At 38.7% G+C, this 21,836-nt stretch overlaps 1 protein-coding gene across 1 annotated transcript; it reads right to left on the reverse strand.

Moving 5' to 3' along the window:
* Positions 1–894: 894 nt before the first annotated feature.
* Positions 895–21,009, reverse strand: LOC140152214 (uncharacterized oxidoreductase Lmo0432-like). The gene is made up of 6 exons (XM_072174512.1): positions 20,895–21,009; positions 20,222–20,427; positions 14,688–14,825; positions 11,655–11,747; positions 1,457–1,618; positions 895–1,259 (listed from the first exon to the last, which is right to left on the reverse strand). Exons 1-6 carry the CDS (start codon positions 21,007–21,009, stop codon positions 1,101–1,103), a joined length of 873 nt encoding a protein of 290 aa, XP_072030613.1. The 3' UTR covers positions 895–1,100.
* Between the last annotated feature and the right edge of the window lie 827 nt (positions 21,010–21,836).

Genomic DNA, 21,836 nt, shown 5'->3' on the forward strand with positions numbered 1-21,836 from the left:
GTGAAGCAAGGAGATGTAATGTCTGGCTTTATTTTCTTGATTGTGGTGGACTGGAAAATGCAACATGCAACAGAGGGAAATAACACAGGAATCCGATGGAAACGTATAACAAAATTAGAGGATTTGGACTTTGCGGATGATATAGCCCTTGTATCATCTACAACCCTCCAAAACCAACTGAAAATAGAACAAAAATGACATGATCTACCAGAAAGAAATCGACCAGAATTACACTGTGCATTTGCCTTTTAAATAAAATACCATATTTTAGGCCATAATGGGGTAAACTGAGGAATTGTCCCAGTAAAACAGGCCCAAAATTGCTCGCCCCATAATTTTAAATATTTCCGCCGGCATTGATTACTACCGACTTTCATCTGGTTGGATCAGATCATGTCACACATTTATGCCTATAGCACCCGAAATTGTTTTTCAATCATTTAACAGCTAGACCTAGTACTTTTCGACTAACTTACCCGAGTTTGTCGATTTTAGAAGCAATGGTAGGCCCAAACATATGACACGGTTGGTTGATGTGATCATTTATTAATTATCCTAACAAAACATTATATAATGTTCAATTCTAGACCTGGACAATACCAACAGCTTTTAAAGTAATATTTAGTTTAATATAGCTATTTTTAACAGAAAGTTTCGTTTCAATATCAAATTATTCATCTTTTTCTGCGTTTTTGTGTGCAAACTGAGGGCGCTATCAACATATATTTTTCATTTAATTTTAGCCAAATAATATGAGTTATACCTTACACTTCATGATAAAAAGTTTTTTTGAAAATTTCCTTGCCATTTGATCAGTCATTGTTTTGATGATCTAATACAATCAAGTGTCTACCCGTTGTGAAGATGCAAACAACATAAGATAAATAGCTCCATCATTTATTTTTGTTCAACTTTACATGACTACAACATGCCATCAAACAACTGTGATGAACGCTATGGATAGCCATAAACTTAAAACTTTAAAAACTTGTTACATTGCTTTTACAAAATAAATATGAGATATTTTCCTTGATGATTAGCTCTGATTATTTGTTTATAGGAAATATCAGATCGTCCACTTAAAGTATTATGGAACGAAATCATTGTATCTGGAGGTCTGTGGGTTGCACCATGATTTCTTGCACAGCAACAGTTGGTGGTTGGGTAACAGCATACAGAACTGCCCTGGCTATATCGTCCGGTTTCAACATTTTCACGTTCTTAAAGTGTGGGTATTTTTTATCCAACATCGTCGCTGCCTGCGATAAAAAGGAAACACTTGTTCTTGAAGTTGTGTTATTCTTAGAATTATTTTTTACGTAACTTAAACATGATAATAATCCAAGAACCTGCAATGTTTCTGAAATGTACATACCCTTTCCCCGTACTGGGTATAGAAAATATTTTTACACTTGGAAAAATAGAATAATTTTACGACTCAAAAATAAACTGTTACCTCTTGATCAGTAACATTGTTAAAGATTTCTGTATCCGCAGTGTTTCCAGGTTGTATATTGGTAACACGGACTTCTGTACCTTCCAACTCAAGACGAAGGCACTTAGACATGCCTTCTACAAAAAACTTGGACCCGGTGTAAACGGCACATCCGGCAAATGGCTAGAAGAGTTGAAGAGTATTTTAATAATACTTTACGAATATTATATTATATTATATTATATTATATTATATTATATTATATTATATTATGTTATATTATATTATATTATATTATGTTATATTATACTTTTGACCTTTAATCATATCATAAATGACCATTACAGTTTTGACTGAATACATTTGCCAATTCTGGACTTATTTACATCGAGGGACCGCGCTAGGCTACCACCCGTAAAATGACAAAATTAATTTACTTTGAAAAAAAAAGTTATAGAATGTATACTTACTATCCTTCCAGAATGTGATGTAATATTGACAATGTGACCGCTGCCTCTCGCAACCATACCTGGTAATACAGCTCCAATACCGTTACATACCCCCTATATTTAAAATATATTCAATTCAACAGTTTATAAATTGTTTGAATTTATAAGAGGTATTTTACATTCTTTAGACACCATAAAATATATATGCAAAATAAAATTTGCTAATGATATATGGGGAAGGTTGTGGAGGCATTGACCGTAAAAAACAATATTACTCAGAAATAATATTGTAGAAGGTTGCCCCGCAGGGTTACAAAAAAAACAATATTGCTCAAAAACAATAGCGATCAAGCTTAAACTAATAGAGGGCAGGTAATGATTTTGCAAGATCGACAAATTATGTGCACAACCCATCACCCCTCCGCACCGCGCCCTTCATCAGTACCAATGGAGATTAGCCATGGGACCAGGGCCGAATTTATCATTGGGCCAGATGGGCCCGTGCCCAGGGCCTGCAAAATTTGCCCTGTGCATGTACCTTTGTAGCCCTCACACACCATGCTGGCGCGTGCATTGGCTCTTTACATAGCAAAATTAATTTTGGGCTAAAATGTCTAAAATATAGATATTTTCGCGCGCTTCGCGCGCAATTGTCAAAAAAATAATTATGCTCGTCTCCGCCACTGACGATATAGTAGGCCCCCCTATACCCCTATTTGTAAATCAAAACTTGGCTACTTGAGTGCACATGCCTTCCTCATGGTGAGATTGGGGGCCACTACATTTTGGCCTAGCTCAGGGGCCCAAAAGGTAAATCCGGCACTGCATGTGGAAAGTCATTCCCTTCCCTGCTCAGTCGACAGAAATGTTCTGACAAAATTTACTATTTACATTTTCCTTTTGATAGACCCAAAATTAACCCCATTTTGGCCCATTTAGTATTAAAATGCCAAATTAACACGGGCTTCGCGCGCATTTATCTCGATAAAGCCAGTAGATCTGCCAAACGTCCCCTTGGAAATTCCTTCTTTTTTTATCCCGAACTTGAACTCTAATCTCAAAAATGAGAGTTATAATTCCATCCTCTCTATATGTAAATCACAAATTTGAGTGCTCGGGCAACTCCTCTGGTGCCTGGAAGAACATAAAACACTGGGACAAAATACTGGGACTTAATTAACCAAAAGTTGTAAAAGGCCTATAAATCTTCCTTTGTCATCTATTTTGCTCATTTTAGCATTGAAATTGCAATTTTTCGCGCGCTTCGCCCACAATTGTCCTGGCCTTGATGTTTTTAAGGCATGATGGGCTGGGGGTCCAGTATCAAGAAAAAACATCTAGGCCGCATGCCCGGTAGGACTGAGCCCGGAAAATCCCACAGAGAGGACTAGCTACGAATTGAGTGCCAATATATAAATGCCCCGCAGGGCAATAAAGCAAAACCATGCATAACCTTAATATAATGTTGACCAACAGAGGGCGTCAATATAATGAGATGTTGTCCTTCAGAGGAAGAGAGGATACAAAGAGATGCTGAAGAGTATTCCATGTATTGTTGCATGCTCTACTACTCATGGGACTACGATGGGACTGGGTATATCACGTTTCCTGAGGCACATTGAGAAACGAGCCACTCATACAAACTTACTTTACAATTGACATCTATGCATGTTTCCCAATCATCTTCTTTCACATTCTTCATCATAGTGAGGGCAAAAACACCGGCATTGTTTACCAAGATATCAACTGGTCCAAATGTGGTCACTGCTTTTTGAACTAGATCTTTTACCTGGAGGTGAAATTGTAATGTATTTTACAACGTAAAAAATCCAGCTTGATGTAATATCATTTTAGCGAATGAGAAATTGCGAATTGTTATTTTATTTAAAAAAAAACTATTGTTTTGTAATTTCACATTTAAGTCATCATTAATATTACTCTAAGTACTAATTTTATTGCTTACCTGTTGCCTGACTGTAACATCTGTTTTCACCGTAGTTGCTTTGCCGCCATTCTTTTGTATGGATTCTTTTACTTCCTGCAATTTTTCTTCTCTTCGGGCACATAATACAACAGACGCTCCAGCTTCAGCCAACTGAAGAGCAATGGCCTTCCCGATCCCACTAGAAGCACCGGTGACGACAGCAACCTTGCCCATCAATGGTGTCTCTGAGAAAGAAGTTTAAACATCGATCATGAATTCAGTTATTTCAAATGATGGATTTCAACCCATAAGGGATGTAAAAAGGGTGGTAACCTGGTTTATACACTCTAAATTAGAGGGATTTAAATTCAAATCTTCAGACTTACTTTCACAACTTTCAGAGACTATAGTTAGGGACCAATCAATATAGGATTAAGATAAGTCTTTACAAAGTTTTAGAAATTTCAGTCCCACAGGGATTTAAAAAATAAAACTTTCAGATTTAAAGTTTAAATCTACAAAGAGCAAATGTTAATTCTTCAAAGACTTATTTTCAAGTCTAAAAGATTTAATTTTTAAATCCAAGGCGGACTGTAATTAGTGACAAAACCTTTGGATTAAAAAATAAGACCTAAAATTTCAAATCCAAAAATGCAAGTCCATTGGATTTAATATTCAAGTCCTTTAAGGTTTACTTTTAAGCATAGCTGGGATTTATTTCAAAATAATATAAATCTTTATGGGGATTTTTATTAAATACAAGTCTGTGTGACTTCTTATCAAGCAATACGTCTATTCACGGCAGTAATACCACGTCAGGACTACTTCTTTCATAAAGTTCAAGCAATAGTCTGCAGTGCATGTGATAATTCCAGTGTCACTGCAGTGGTCGAGTGTGATCCTTCATGGAAATAAGCTTACCCATTTATAAATTATATTATGTGTATAGGTAAGCTTATACAGCAGAAGCACAGACTACTACCTCGGCGATTGAAGATAATGTTTACATTGGCCCTTCGTGCACAACAAAGTAAGCTTTTTCATGGAAGTTATAGTCACTGACATTGGCAATTACAGCATCTGGGATGCCATTCTGCAAAACAAATTCGTCCATATCATTTCATTCATTCGCTCGCCACCACACGAAATCGCAAAAGAAAGATGGCGGCTGAGCAGTCCAGGAAAACGTTTCGATTGACCATCGCGTTGTGATTGGTTTAATGTTTAAGTCTTTCGGAAGATTTAAAAATAGATTTTCTTTTTCCCGATCCCAAAGAAAATTGAAATCAAACCCCATGTAAAATAAATCTTAAAGACTTAAAAATTTACAAGTCTCAACTAAGATTTAAATTTTAAGACTTTATAATTTAGAATGTATAGATTCCAGAGGGAATGTGCCTGTGACCCAATTCACTGAAAAATGTATCAAATTATTCGCCTGGGCCTAGAAATCACAAAATGCAATAACATATGCGGGTATGACAGATAGTTACCAACTTATGAAGCTCAAGAGGTCCACGGTCAATTTGCATGTTGTACAGGGGGTGAAAATTAAAGTTTCTCCGTAAAAATGGAGGCAAACTGTTTAAGTTCAAGGGAGGCAGGACATTACAACAAGTTGCCACAGAGCAAGTGACAAACTCTAATAAGCTCTAACATCATCACCCTATTTACATGTCACCGTTCACATCCAATGTACACAATGACCTACGAATGCACGGCTATTCGCCAGCGAAGTGTTACGTGTAATCCCATGTTAACTGGATCATGCTTTTGAATTCCGCACCACGATCGAAATGATCGCAACACAAAGTCTATGGCATTGGAGGTGCGCGATCCAGTTACCAAGGAGTTATGTAACCACTTACCTCTGCTTGTTATGTATATACGTACAGTGGGTGAAGAAACAAAGTACAAAGTACATGTTGCGCAAATGTGGGACGTGATTAGCCCATTTTTACGTTATGACATTTTAATGTTTTTTGCTCCGCACCCTACATCCCCACACTTTTTAGATTCTTGGGCACACTGGGCACAAACAATTGGGGTGAACAAGTTTGTTTCCGTTTCCGAAAACCTAGGCTACGCCACACAGTGTCATCGCCCCGAAATCGCCATGGTAGGTTGAATCCACAGCCACGTATGGCCATTTTGTTCCGACCTTTGAGACGCATAATGAGCCGAGGGACATCCGACTAAGGCTACTGACAATAGCCTGGTAAATGACCTCTCTGTGGGTGAGTGAGCATGTATACGCCATGATGAGGTCAATGGTCATACACTGCCTCCACGAGTGAGTAGAGCTAGCCTACGCTGCGCTATAGTTTGGCACATATAAAATCAGAATTTTTGTAAGTTTTTGAGTTCAAGACGCAAGCTTCTTTCTCAAGACGCAAGCTAACGACTATCATATTCGTTCAACACATATATTCAAGTGCAAGGAACAAAATCTGGCTTCTTTAGACTAAATAAATTACGGGAGATATTCATCATTTTCTACCCCGGTATCCAAAGATTTATCGTATGAACCCAGCTAACAATTTTACGTTGTTACAACGTTGTCTAAAAGTTATATAAAGTCGTACAAACGTAATATATGGACGTTGTAAGTACGTAAATCTGTGAACTCGTATTCGTGTCGTGAAAACGTTATTCCCGAACGTTAATGTAACGTCATTATGACGTTGTTTCGACGTCAAGTTGTGAAAGTCGAAACAACGTCACTATGACGTTATATCAACGTCCGAAAATCACAACACGAATACGAGTTCACAAATTAACGTAATTACGACGTCCGTAGATTACGTTGTATCGAGAGGTCAGACCATGACATTTACACGGCGTTGTAATAACGTACTTTATACGTCGAAACAACGTCATAAATTTGCGTACTAACGACGTCCGTAGATGACGTTGTATCTGGGTCAGTTCATGACTTTTAAACCACGTTTTAACCACGTGCTTTATACGTCGAGACAACGTGATTTTACTGTCTTAAAAGACATTATATTAACATCCGGCAACAATGATGCTCAATCCCACAAAGGGAGAGCGTATAAAAATTTTAAGTTTAGAACTTCAGGAATAGAAGTCGTTACTTTGAGTTTCACGCCTAAAGGCGATCGTCAAATGACACGATAAGAAAATTTTTGCTGGACAACAAACTCCTTGGAATGGAAGAATTTACATTCTGTGGTGTCAATATCTAAACTATTTTTCAGATACGTATTTGTGTAACGTTTTCTGAACGTATTATTCAAACGTTGTCACCAGGTCTGGTCAAACATTGCATCAACGTCGAAACAACGTCATTACAACGTCATAATGATGTTATATCAACGTCCAAAAATCAACGTCGAAAATAACGTTGTCACTACACGAATACGAGTTCACAGATTTACGTATTAACAACGTAAATGACAACCTAAGTCCAACGTCCGCGAATGTCGTGAAAACGTAGTGTGTTAGCTGGGAATATAAAATCGTGCATAGCACATTCACGTGTATCGATCCCGGGTATAAATTTCAGTGTCTCTGCTGTATAATGTAATTATTAACCGGGCGATGTCGGTGTGCGCCACTGATACTATGCTACAATGGGTTAGGTTCCAACTCCACCGGACATTCACGATAAATTAAGAATTATTTACATTAAAAATCGTTTAGAATAGGGGGCGGCCTAACCCATTCAATGTGCATTGTAAAGAGCTAAATCGTCTTACCTGTTTGCTGGCTGGCCATTTTGGTTTTTAGAGAACACACAATCCCAGTTGACATTATCAGTGTTGTCACAAGATTTCTTTGCATTTGTAGTCTTTGGACTAATGGACTGTTTATTACATTCTGCATGTTTGAGCGTTGGGCTAGGGCACTGTTTTCCGATGACAAATAAAAACTGTTTACGCGTATTTGGAAAATCGATCAATACAAATAGCTTTACGTATACCATGTATACTGAGCACATATTTATTATTATTATTGTACAAAAAGGTCTTATATAACGGACAAATCTATAGACCGTTCAGTGGCGTAGCCAGGGGGGGGGGGCAGCTGCTCCTCTATGAGAAGTCTTCCCCCTTTCCTGTGAGAGGCCTTTTATGTAATTTTTAACCCATTTTTGACCATTTGACCATTTTCGTCAAAGTTTGCCCCCTGAAAATCTGCCTTGCTCCCCTGAAAATTTACCTTTCCCCCTTGCCCCCCCCCCTCCTCCTCTGCAAAAGTCTACACCACTGAGACCATTTTACAAATTACTGTTTTTGACCTTTCGTATTGAAGATATAAATTTATTCCCAAAAGACCTAAAACATGTTGAGGTCTTTTTTGGGAAAATGTATATCTGTTGATAATCATGATAATAGGAATGATCAAATTTTTCAAATCATAGACGGCTTTTCCTCCCAGCTGCGTACATATAATTAGATTCATAAAGTATACTTCGAGGACTGTTAAATTTCAAAAATATCAATTTTTAATAATTTGCCAAAAATTTATATATTATCACAAATTTCATAAAATTCTAGACATAACACCTATCCTGGACATAGAAATAAGTGAGGAACTTAGGTGTCCGGAAGTTACTACAAGAGCTAAATCCTAATAAAGCCGCTGGACCAGACGGCATCACATCATGGGTCCTGAAAACATAAGCGGATGTGTTGGCTCCCGCACTGACCACGATCTTCAGAGTCACTTTGGACACAGGTATTCTGTCCAATGATTGGTATTCAGGTATGTATCAGCCCTATCCACAAAAAGGGAGACAAGACCTTATCACTCAATTACAGGCCAGTCAGCCTCACTTTAATCTGCTCGAAAGTGATGGAACATATCATTCACTCTAATGTTATGGATCAAGGAAGAGCAACACGGTTTCAGGAAAGGATACTTTTGTGAGTCGCAGTTAATAAATACCATGCAAGATCTCACCTCAACAGAGATAGAAGTATTCAAACAGATTTGATATTAATGGACTTTGGAAAGGCATTTGATAAAGTTCCCCACAAACGTCTGCTTGCCAAAATATTCAATGGGTGAAATCATTCCTCACTAATCGCCAGCAAAGAGTCAGGATCAATGGTGAGTGTTCAGATTAGGCTAATGTGATCTCAAGTGTTCCTCAAGGAACTGTGACAGGCCCTCTCTGGTTTTTGATTTTTATAAACGATCTCCCAGATAACATCTCTTCTAGCATCCGGCTCTTTGCTGACGATTGTGTATTGTATTGTCCCATTATGAACTCATTTGACGCAGAAAACCTTCAACAGGATCTGAATAAGTTAACAGAGTGGCAAGATCACTGGCAAATGAGCTTTAACAGTAAAAAAAATGTTATGTGATGCGACTCAGGCCAGATCTCCTCACCAGTTCACTTACACATTAAACAATACTCAGCTTCAGGAAACATCACACCATTGCTATCTAGGTGTTGACACCTCAACAAATGTCGTATTTCAGCTAAAGGAAATCGTACACTTGGCTTCATCCGCAGGAATCTCAAATCATGTAGTAGTAAAATCAAAACCATAGCTTATAAAACCTTCGTTAGGCCATCTCTTGAATATGGTGCTTCTGTCTGAGATCCATTCACCCAAAATCTCATAGACAAGCTGGAATCTGTACAGAGGAGGGCTGTAAGATTCATCATGAACGACTATAGTCGTTTTTCAAGTGTTTCGGACATGATGTCCGAGTTGGGTATCGAACCCTTATCACAACGTAGAAAAATTGCAAGACTCACTGACTTCCACGAGGCAAGGGGGGGGGGTCTCCTGGCGGTCCCGGTGAAAACACTGCTGCACCCTGTTCGTCGTCACTCTCGCCATTCCAACAAAAATTGTTTCATCGCCACAAGTGCCAACAAAAACTGTTATCTTAATTCATACCTGCCGCAAACAGTCCGTGATTGGAATCAACTACCATGTACCAGAGCAACTTACAGATATTCAAGATCCAAACAACTTCAAAGAAGCAGTAACCAACCACTACCTCCAATAAAGCATCAACCGCAAGCACGCCCACCAACCTACTCGTGTGGCTCCAACTTGGGATTTCTTTTCAACTGGAGCGTTGAGTAGTAACGTACAAGACAAGACAAGACCTGCTGCCACAAAATGAGCATAGAGTCGTCAGGGCCCTATAAAAGATTCAGTCCAATAATCATGACAAAATTCAATAGAAAACAAAAGACATTGTAGAGGAAATATTGATTTTTGAACACAAAGCAAGGAGCCAATTTTATGCTAATTTTGTGAGAGCTGGTCATAGTGAGTTATGGCTTTCTGGTTCTAAAACTGCATTAAACTTAGATTGTTTCCATAGCTCGAGCAATGCTATTTTTGTATTATAATCCTAAATAAATGTCATTAATTATCTTTGAACAAACGTGGTACTACATAGATGTTTTCAGCCGAAGGTGTAACTGCCTTAATTTCAGTGTGTCTGATCTGATGAGCACTATTGAAATAATCAATTGAAGATATGAGCAAATATAAATGTCATACAGTAATAATCTATATTAAAAAAAAAACCGGCGGAGGCATGGTTAACATGGTGGAATTTGTTAAACATTAAAGGCCATTGTGAATGTAGAAAGCATTGATTAACATTGAGGGCAGTCATCCTTATTTTGACTTTGATATCACACATTAATTTTAGGGATGTACTGTGGGATATAGAAGAGGAGAGAGTAGAATCAAGCAGAATTAAAAAGAAGAATACCAGAGCAAAGACAAGGAAGTCAATAAAGTATGAGAAGGGACAAACGGAAATGGGCTGATGATCTCACATTTCAGGCAGAACAAACAGCGGGAAATGGGAGAATGGAAGAGATACATGACATTACTTTAAATAAAATAAAATAATGAATTTTGGATTTATAAAGCGCCTTTCTCCAGATCTTAGAGGACTCAAAGCGCTGTAATTTCGCTGCAATGGTGAATCATCACAATCAGATCGCATCAACTAGGTTGCTGCCGAACGGCGCACACCTATCCGCATTTAGATTGTAACATCCACCAATTATCTGTGCAGCTCCCCAAATTCCATTGGGTGAAGGAAGTTTTGATAACCAAACAACTAATCACCGATTTTTGCGATACAGGAGGAAACCGGAGATCCCGGAGAAAACCTGCGAGAGCGAGCATGGAATCGGATAAACCAAGTGCACATGAGTCCTTGGGCCGCGCCGGGGCTTGAACCCGGGACCTCAGTGGTGCAAAGCGAGGGAACTACCGCTGCGCTAACTCGCCCTCCCCTTTCACTTTAAGAAATGATAAAGGTCAAAACCGACCAGTTCAGTCTGATAAAAACAATAATACGAGGGTTGAAAGCCAGAAAGCCTCAACTCACAATCACTTGCTCCCAATAATCATGACAAAATTCAATAGAAAACAAAGCTAATTTTGTGAGATTTGGTCATAGCGAGTTATAGCTGTCCTCGAATAATTTATAATAATATTAATTTTTTTGTTTTGCCGACGGAAGTTGTGTGGCGTTTTTACGTTTATATAGGCCTATCAATATCCTTCAATGTAAACAGCCAAAAAGGAAGAGTCATATCCAAGATTTGAAGTATTTGAGGCGACGAAAAAAAGAAACTCTGTTCTACGGGCGGACGGACCTTTCAAGTAGGGTCGGTCGGTCGGGCTTTTTTCCTTTTTTTTTTTGAAATGACCCAAAAATCACCAAAAATCTGTCAATGTTTTGCGATTTGGGAAAATACAAAAAAAAACAGACCTGCAGTACACTGATATGATCTAGGGCCTTACATAGGCCGGTCATTACTTAACTGGTACTTGTGATTATACAAAACACTTTTCGGTACTACAAAAATACTTGTACTTACTATCCTCCCCGAGTCTGATGAAATGTTGACAATGTGTCCTTTGCCCCTAGCAACCATACCTGGCAACACTGCACCGATTCCATTACATACTCCCTACATTTAAGATACAAGTAACGATTACGGAAAACGTTATTGAGAAGATAGGAGAACGCTTGGGAGAAGATGCAGGGATTTTAAACATGAACAAAATACAATGTGACATTCACCATAACTCAATCAGGTCACATAATAATGCGTGTCTTGAACACAATGGTGAATGGGCCTGGTACATTGTTTAACCATTTTGTAATATTATACCAATATCATGACCATGAAGAACACATTTCTTATAATGAAAGGCCGCGTTGGCTCAATGGCCACCCACATGTCTATGGCTGAATGAGTACTTGCCTTGCATTAATGTCTATACATCAATGCTGAATGAGTACTTGCCTTGCAGATAACGTCTATGCATCAATGTCTAATGAGTACTGGAGACCGGGAGGTGTCCGCCCTCGGGCCACACTCATGACATGGAAAGTGCTATGATAATTAGGGGTGGTGCAATAATTATGTGTACCCCTGGGGGTGAATTCTCAAAATGGTCTGCCAAAATCGCTTGCCCCCCCTTTGGCCGTGCCAAAAATCTTTGCCCCCCTTTTTGACATGCCAAAAACCTTTGCCCCCCCTTTTGACGTGCCAAAAATCTTTGCCCCCCCTTACACATGCAAGATTTTGGGAACCTGAATTCAAAACATTAAATTGTCTTATCATATAATGCGAGGGCAGCGAGCAGGAAATTTTGCATATTTGAATGTGTTCCTAATGTTTTCCTACGCCTTTTTAGGGCGTAATATAGAAACGGTACCCAAAATATCTGTGCCAAAAATCGCTTGCCCCCCCTTTCGACTTGCCAAAAATCGCTTGACCCCCCTTTTGACCTGCCAAAAATGCTTGACCCCCTTCTGGCCTGCCAAAAATCTTTGGCTCCCCTATAATTCACCACCCCGGGGGTACACATAATTATTGCACCACCCCTTAGCTGGCACACCCACCCAATCTGCCACCCAATGACCCCCCTTTTTTCATTAGCTTACACCTTCAGTGGGTGACAGGCTTAAAAGTCACAGGAGTGACTAAAAGGACGTGCACGTACAAGCCAGGTCACAGTGATGCGACTAGTGCGTATGTAGAAAAGTAGTTGTAGATGCATGCTCCCTCCTTCCTTCCCCCTACCTAGTTCTTTTTCCCTTCCTTCTGTCTAGTTCTTTTTCCCTTCCTTCTTTTATCTAGTACGTATAACTCTCAACCTCTAATCAATTGCAAGTGAAGCCGCTGGTTAGCTTTCGGGTGAAAAGAGGAACCGAGTGCGTAAGCCTCTTCCTGACAGTACATAGCCTCTCCTTACTCAAGACTCCTACATGGCCTCCCCGCGGTCACTGATGGTAACTGGTCATCTTGCGAGTTCCAGGCTAACATGTATGGATGGCGGAAACCTTCAAAATACGCCTAAGAATACGCCTAAGAATACGCCTAACCTTAGACGTCTAAGATGCAATCATAGACGTCTAAGATGCATTCTTAGGCGTCTAAGATGCAATCTTAGGCGTCTAAGAAATTCGCGGTAGACTTAAATCAACGAATCACAGGACTAGAAATCCCAAACAACCAATCATCTTAGGCGTATTCAATTATTGACCAATGAAATCTTAGACGCCTAAGATTTTACACGCCTAAGAATTCTTACACGTCTAAGATTGACCATTTGACCGTGACTAGTGATGGACGGTATCGCAAATTCGATCAAAACGAACAACGGACACTGTGCGTTAGAGAATATTTCGAACAATGGCTGGGTGGTGTGTTTTTAATAAACTCCTTTTCTCTCCATAGCCACCCGCGTCAATCCCAAAGAGAAAGGGGTGATGGGGTGGGAGGGGGATAGGGTACATGTTCTCCCACCTTTCGGCACAATAGCCCATTGTTTTGTTCTTTTCAGCCACTTTTTGACAATTCAGGCAGAACAATGTATTTTTACATAATGGGCTTTTTTTCATTTGAACATAATCTAGCAGTTGATGTTGTTGTTGCAAACTGATAAAACTTTAATTTGTTTTAAATATTTTGTTTTTCTGATGACTTGCAGTTAATGTAAGATTTCTATTTGTGTGGCTATAGTGTAAATGATGATGATAATGATGATGATGATGGTGGTGGTGTTGTTGTTGTTGTTGTTGTGATGATGATGATGGATAATACAAATTATGTCAGATGATTATTAGAGTCGTGGTGGTGATGATGATGGCAGTGATGAGGGATTAAATTTAGTATGAAATTTTCACCTCCCCCCCCCCCGCACCCACCCAGTCAATGTTGTTTTGATACTGAGATAGGAACGGACTAGTATTGGCTCCAACATTGATTGGGGGAGGGGTTGCAAGCAATATGAAACATTAATGTTTGCCACTCATGTTACTTGTAATGTTTAAACAAAGAGCACGTGTCTATGGTGTCACCCTGCTCACTTTTCATGTATGTTTTTTCTTAACACGTATGCTATGACTGAGCCATTATAAGGTCAACCAACTATGTCTTTATAATTCGAACAGCGTGTGACATATTTTCAGCGTGTGACAGAATTTCTTAGACGCCTAAGATTGCATCTTAGATGCCTAAGAATGCATCTTAGACGTCTAAGATTGCATCTTAGACGTCTAAGGTTAGGCGTATTCTTAGGCGTATTCTTAGGCGTATTTTGAAGGTTTCCGCCATCCGGCATAAACATGTAAGGGATCTCGAGCAGCTAAGGGCCCCAGAGGTGCAGTACGTATGGCCTACCGGCGAGTTGACACGCCCTGGTACTCACCGTCCTTAGCCACTGATTGAAACATGACAGTGCGAGTGGAGGAAATTTACACCAAATCTTGCGCAATTTGAATTAATCGAGCATTTTTCAAAATGACACATTTTCGTGAAATCAACAGTAAAGTCTATACTGAATGAGTACTTGCTTTACAGTTAACATTTATGCATAAATGCTGAATGAGTACTTGCCTTACAGTTAACGTCTATGCACCTTTCCCAATCATCTTCTTTGACATTCTTCATCAACGTGTAAGCAAAAATACCTGCATTATTTACCATGATATCAACTGGCCCAAAGGTCTCTGCTTTCTGAATAAGATCTTTGACCTGGACGTTGATAAAAATGTCCAAATATTAGTTCCTCTATGTAATGTTATTCATAATAGTTAGGTGAAAAAGTTCAATTTGGTGACCACTCTCTGGCTAGTAAGCTTTGACGATTGATTCGACTTCTATGGACCATTTAGAAAAAAAATAGGCACCATGTCGCTCGCGCAAATCCCGGCATTTTTCGCTAGAGGCCAAAATGCAAAATGGCCGCCGCCACCATTTTGAAAATTTCAGTTTTGAACCAGAGCACCTATAATCATGCACAAAGACACTTTTTCGGATATGTCGAGTACAAGGATTCCGATTCTGACATTAGTTTGACATTACGGCATCATTTTCACCCAGAAATCCAAGATGGTGGCCGGCACCATCTTGAAAAATTTAGTTTTGAACCTTAATGTACCCTTTATATAACCCGACATTTAAACGTTTTCTGACAACCATTTATAACCTTTTGCGAATGATGTCGAAAACGTTTTGTGTTTGCTGGGTTATCTGGGTTTAGACTGCGATATGCCAAGGTTAAGGCATCTTAGCCACAGGTAAGGAACGTAAACCAAGGATAAGGCCGTCTAAACCACAGGTAAGGCGCCTTATCCCTAGATAAGGGATGTAAACCCAAGATAAGGCAGTTTAAACCCCATATAAGGGACATGAACCCCAGATAAGGCGGAAATGACACACTTATACTTCTGCTCTCATTCAAAAATCACATTTACGCTCTACCAAATAGGGGCCATCTTTGATTTCTGGGCAAAAATTATGTTATAACGTCAAATTAATGTCAGATTCGGATTTCTTGGGGTCGACTTACCGGAAAAAGTGTCTTTGTACACGATTTTAGGTAATGTGGTTCAAAACTTATTTTTTTCAAGATGGCTCCGGCGGCCACCATCTTGGATTTCTGGGTAAATATGAGTTCGTAATGTCAAAGTAATGTCAAATTTGAAATCCTTGTGGTCGACATATTCAAAAAAGTGTCTTTGTACACGATTTTAGGTCCTCTTGTTCAAAACTAAATTTTCGGATTTCTTAGGGTCGACTTACCGGAAAAAGTGTCTTTGTACACGATTTTAGGTAATGTGGTTCAAAACGTATTTTTTTCAAGATGGCTCCGGCGGCCACCATCTTGGATTTCTGGGTAAATATGAGTTCGTAATGTCAAAGTAATGTCAAATTTGAAATCCTTGTGGTCGACATATCCAAAAAAGTGTCTTTGTACACGATTTTAGGTCCTCTTGTTCAAAACTAAATTTTTCAAGATGGTGCCGACCACCATCTTGGATTTCTGGGTGAAAATGATGCCGTAATGTCAAACTAATGTCAGAATCGGAATCCTTGTACTCGACATACCCGAAAAAGTGTCTTTGTGCATGATTATAGGTGCTCTGGTTCAAAACTTAAATTTTCAAAATGGTGGCGACGGCCATTTTGGATTTTGGCCTCTAGCGAAAAATACCGGGATTTTCGCGAGGGACATGGTGGCTATTTTTTTTCTAAATGGTCCATAGAAGTCGAATCAATCGTCAAACCTTACTAGCCAGAGAGTGGTCACAAAATTGAACTTTTTCTCACCTAACTATAAGCACTATTTTGTTAATATGCACAACATTATTACCCAGGGAAGTTACACTTTTGCTGAACGGACTGAACACTTTATCAGACTTGTAACAACTCTACTCGAATGTCATTTACACCCAGGGGTTCACAACATTTACGACGCTTCGTAGCTCTTCTTAAGTTTAAAAAACTCATCGTAACTTTCAATGCATTGTCACATACATTTAGTAAAGTAAATTGATTTACACTACTTAACAAGAACCCTTCGTAAAGTTACGACTAGTCTATGGTATTCGCAGAGTGAAATGGACCCCGGATATAAAGGTATACCCTTCATTATGAAGGAACATATACAATGTATGCAAATTTAATATCTGACCCATAACCCTAACCCGAACATATTTGCATACATTTTCATATTTGTTCCTTCATAATGAAGGACTAACTCACACGTTCCTTCATAATGAAGGACTAACCGATATGAAACTAAAGTGCAGACTTCAACATTTTCAACTTCAAGCAAAAGGTGCCTAATAATAATAATTTGGATCAACCATATCACCATGTACACATGTCCAGACCATATCCATGAGTGGCATGACGTGTTGTGCTTACAATATCTTCCATTTTATATCCAAAACCTTAACGTGTTTGTGTTAACCTCACACCCTGCCGAGTCTTCTATAATGTCTAGTAGTACGAATAAAAATCCCTTTCAAAGGGATGTGTTGGGACATGGTTGTTCACAAAGAGTAGCTTTATATTTCTTTTTATAAAGTGCAAAGATTCGGTTGGTTCAAACCTCAAAATCAGGCACTTTTTCCCAGATACTGATGATACAGTTGGATTCTTTACATCTTACATCAGTTCCATTCCAATTCTTATACTTATATGCTCTTTATGTTGTTACTCCTCCTCAGGTTTACGTTCACTAACTTAAAGCCCAATACGAACAATTTTAAAATTTGATCACTATATGACCTATGACCTCAAAACATTTTCACTCACTTGATGCTCCCTTACACAGATATTGTTATCACTAGGTAATTTTTGACATTGAAATTTACTTTTACAAAGGAGAGCAATTCTTCCATCGCTTAATCTAAATCAACAATGACCTCATTTGACCCCTAAATGACCTTTGACCTCAAATATCTCCACTCACGTATTGTCCCCCTACTCAAATATCATTATCACCGGGTTTGGATGGCATGAGTTGGAACCGACGTTCGCACCTTATAGTATAGATTAATAGCCAATTTTGTTTTTTGAGGATTTAAGCATACAAAGTAACAAGCAAAATTTCGAGAAATATTACTTTCTGAAAAGTACCAGTATAGGCCTATATTACAGGCCTACACAAACTGAACCACAAAATAGCACCTTCAAAGCCAATAAATGAATGTTTATTGATGATATTCGTAGTAACAAAAATCCAATCATTACCTATGCCCTAATGCTTCATTCTAGTTTTGACATTTGTGTCATCATAAAATAGACCCAAATATTTGAAAGTGATGTGTGCAAATAGCTCTTGTTACCAAGAAATGTACACAGGCCTATCTTATTTCCAAGTGATCTTGTTTACCGGTATTTATTAACACAGGTCTTCCCTCAAATACCTATGCTGCATGTTGCATGGTCAAACCGGTGGTCAACATGTTACATGTAGTTGCAAATTATCCAACACATATTTGATAACAGACCACCACAGACAGTAGTATCTAGGAACATGAACAGATTATTAAGGAATGTGTATTCATTGCTCACTACTCAGCAGGTAGCTCTCACCAGAGATACAGGCCATACAACACAGATACTGAACTCTAAGCATCTATGGTACCCAGTGTGTCTGCCCATATAACTCATAGCCTGCCAAGCTCAGTGTGCTAGTGAAGAGAACCATCAAAACTTCCTAGTCTAGATTCAGAAATATTATTTTCCTAAAATACATACCTATTTTACCTTAAAATGCAAAATCAACACAATATTTCTGATATCTGCACAGGTCAATTTTAGTATTTCTGTTTGTCATAACCATTTTGATCATTTTTTACAATATTTTTACAAGTTTCTATTTTCTTCATGAATTACTAATAGAAACAACAGAAAACTGAAATCAAACAATAAGTGCTGGGTTGCCACGGCAACCCAGCACAAAAAAGCCATTGGCAGGTATAAATCCTCAAATTTAGTCAGGAAATTAGATGGTTAATTTTGCGATCCGAGAACGCGAGGGTGCTGAATTCGAAAGCTGTTACTGTCTATATTTATATTGAGATTTAGCACCGGTTTTACAACTTACGTTTAGTTTTGTCACGCAAATTTCCTCAAGCAACACTTTTTCATCCTTTCCCAGTTGTAAGCAAGAGCGCTGATCTCCTTAGCAAATGCTTCTTGCTGGATGTAGCGAACAATTACTTCTTCTGCTTCCTGTAGATTCTCCGCTGACAGGTGAGACTCTCGAGTTGGTTCCAAGAATTGTCTAGGTTGGGTTTCTTCTTTGTCACATTTGGCAGCTGCATTGTTTTTCTTTTTAGCCTTTTGCAGCAGTATTCTTTTAAGTCTCAGTAGGTGCGATTAGTCTTGTTTATGCAATTTATAGTCCCCATATGAGTAGTCCTAAATCTACACGTACATTGGCGGGAAATTTAAAATTTAAAATGTTCACGCTAAATGTTTGAGTATGAGCAAATGAAAAACAGCCCAGGTTTTGAATAAAAATTGTGTGAAAAAAATTGGGATCTCTAAACTCTGTACAAAGTATAGGGAGCAGGATTTTGACATAACAATGATTGAAATCGGTGTCAACGCATTTTGAGTGTTTGACGAAAGAATCGGAAGAAGAAGCAGAAGGAGCTTACACCACCTACTATAATTTAAACTTGTAATATTTTATAATTTGATTAAAGCATTCAAAAAGTAACATCCGTATGTGAACTTTTACCTCAATAACTCAATTTGGTGCGGCCCCTATATCTACACATCCCCTGGCTATTATAACAGCTTCAAGTAAAAACGATACATTAGTGCGCAACTTCACAGCCTTATACAACATGTACAATGGTAATTTTCCTCGACTATAAGAGCGTAACGGAGCATACGTCTTCAAAATGTTCATGGAACTGCTGCTTGCCAGGCGCAAGAAATATGACTTCATAACTTCTGAATTTATTTCCATCCACTTGTTCCCCCGGGCTGGTCCCCTGTAGAGCAGTGCATCTAATCACTTTTTATCAAAAATGTTCCAGTTAAGCCATAGATCATAAATGGTCTATGGTTAAGCTCAGTTAACAACTCACTTGCAGAGAACTTCAACTAGTCAAACACAGAGCTCATATAGTTCACCTTTCGCCGACAGATCATTTGCAGGTTTAAATTCCAAGTATCTCAATTCAAAGATGCACAAACAGTTGACGGTTTCAAGAAACTCTTCACATATCACCTGTTTCAAGAACCGTACGTACTGTCAATAACGGTTTATGCATGTTTGTCTTCAAAGCGCCTTGGAGCAAACTGTATCGCTGGCTAAATACGATATACCCTTTGTCCTAGAATGAAGGCTTGAAGCTTGGACCAAGTACCCTTCATGCTTGCGTCAAGCAACGCTTCATGCTACCACCAAGCTGTGTCTAGCCAATCTGAGCCGAGATTTACTTCATCCAATCCCTATCAGCCAATCGACATGCTTCAGCGTAGTGCTTAAGATGGGCACGAAGGACTCTTCGACCAATGAAAAAAGAGATTTTCTATCCAGTTTGTGATATCATTCGGAAATTGAGACCATGGCCCACCCATAGTCACATGATTTATTAATACACCGCATAGCGTACCTGTTGCCTGACGGTAACATCTGTTTTCACTATCAATGCTTTGCCGCCATTCTTCTCAATCATTTCTTTTACTTCCTGCAATTTGTCTTCTCTTCGGGCACATAATACAACAGAAGCTCCAGCTTCAGCCAATCGAAGAGCAATGACCTTCCCGATGCCACTTGAAGAACCGGTAACAACGGCAACCTTGCCTGCCAAAGGCTTGTCTATAATGAAGTGACAATATAATACAGAATTAAATAAAAAACAAAACAAAAAATAAAAATAAAACAGCACTTACTGTGGACGTTTCGAAATCGATCAGATTTCTTTATCAACACTGATGTTGTTGTGACGACCTTCTGTATACAACTCGTTGTTGCTTAGCAACTCAGTTGCCAGTTGGTTTCTTCAGGAGATCGTCAAACACGTGAGTTAGGTTGTATTGCCCTCGTCTCTGTTCATGGTGGTACCCTGTTGTCTGATTTTCACTGCTTCTTTAATCCATCGTTTGTATCTGTCTGCCTCTTTGCCTAAAATCTTAGCCTCCTCCCAGTCAATGATGTGGTCTTTCTCGAGAACATGGTTTGTGATGGCTGATTTATTGGTTGCTGATTGAGATGCTTTTCTGTTTGCTATCGTACGAACATTAACACACGCCTTTTCCGCCTCTGCCCTATGTTCTTCCGCTTACCGAATTTCCTCCCCGTCTCACCGACAAAAGTTTCATTGCAATTCTTGCAAGGGATGGAATAAACAACCTCAGTGGAGTTGAGCGGGTCCCTTTTATCTTTAGGGTGCACAAGCATGTTTTTTAGGGTGCAATGAGGCGGATAGCAGCGGATATATTGTAACTCTTAAATGTTCTCGCGATACGCTCCCTTTACATAAGGGATGACGACAAGACATAAGAGAGCTTGCGATTTCCAAACGTACGTAATATACGCCCGTGCATTTATTCAAAATCCCGTCAAATGAGCATGGTTTTGAATAGATCCACGGGTGTATGAGACGTACGTTCGGAAATCGCACGCTCTCTATCGCCTTTTTCAGCCTAATGAAAAGGGTAAGTATCTTTTGTGATGTGCTTACATCAGGTTTCTGAACATTTTACATACACCTAAAATGTTATGTGTATACAAAAATATAAGAGTCAACCTTCTCACGCAGAACCCGGAACTTTGCTATTTCATATTAGTCAGGAATATGTTTTGTTGCACGTTGATATTCTGCATTACAATATTGATTATAGAAATGTTTAACCAAAAATGTTTTTATATTATGCTTCTTTCTCCTACAATTTAGCTTCTGTAAATCTTCCCAGGGTTTATCAATAACATCAATTTCCATTCGGGACTTATTATCTTGATTAAGATAATATATTATCCTGATTAAGATAATATTATCTTGATTATTAAGATAATATTATCTTGATTAAGATAATAAATAAAAATAGCTCTCTATTCCTACAAGCAATTGTATTTGGCTAATTCCAATTAGGTGTAAGTTGTAACATGTATATTACAGCTTTAACTTTTCATAAAACCATTTTAGAACCATCTAAATTAGAACCATGTACATTTTAACTAAATGTATGAGATGAGTGATGTTATCATTTTGAACATTGTAAAAGCAG

Source organism: Amphiura filiformis, chromosome 5, assembly GCF_039555335.1.
Source record: "Amphiura filiformis chromosome 5, Afil_fr2py, whole genome shotgun sequence".
In the NCBI taxonomy this organism is placed as follows: domain Eukaryota; kingdom Metazoa; phylum Echinodermata; class Ophiuroidea; order Amphilepidida; family Amphiuridae; genus Amphiura; species Amphiura filiformis.

Bases quoted from the DNA above. Each gene is read 5' to 3' on its own strand.
- LOC140152214 (XM_072174512.1), bottom strand. From the start codon at position 21,009: ATGCTTGTGCACCCTAAAGATAAAAGGGACCCGCTCAACTCCACTGAG. The intron at 20,428-20,894 runs GTAAGCGGAAGA...ACTTCATTATAG, and splicing joins TGAGACGGGGAGGAAATTCG to ACAAGCCTTTGGCAGGCAAG. The intron at 1,619-11,654 runs GTAAGTACAAGT...CAACTCTTCTAG, and splicing joins CATCAGACTCGGGGAGGATA to CCATTTGCCGGATGTGCCGT.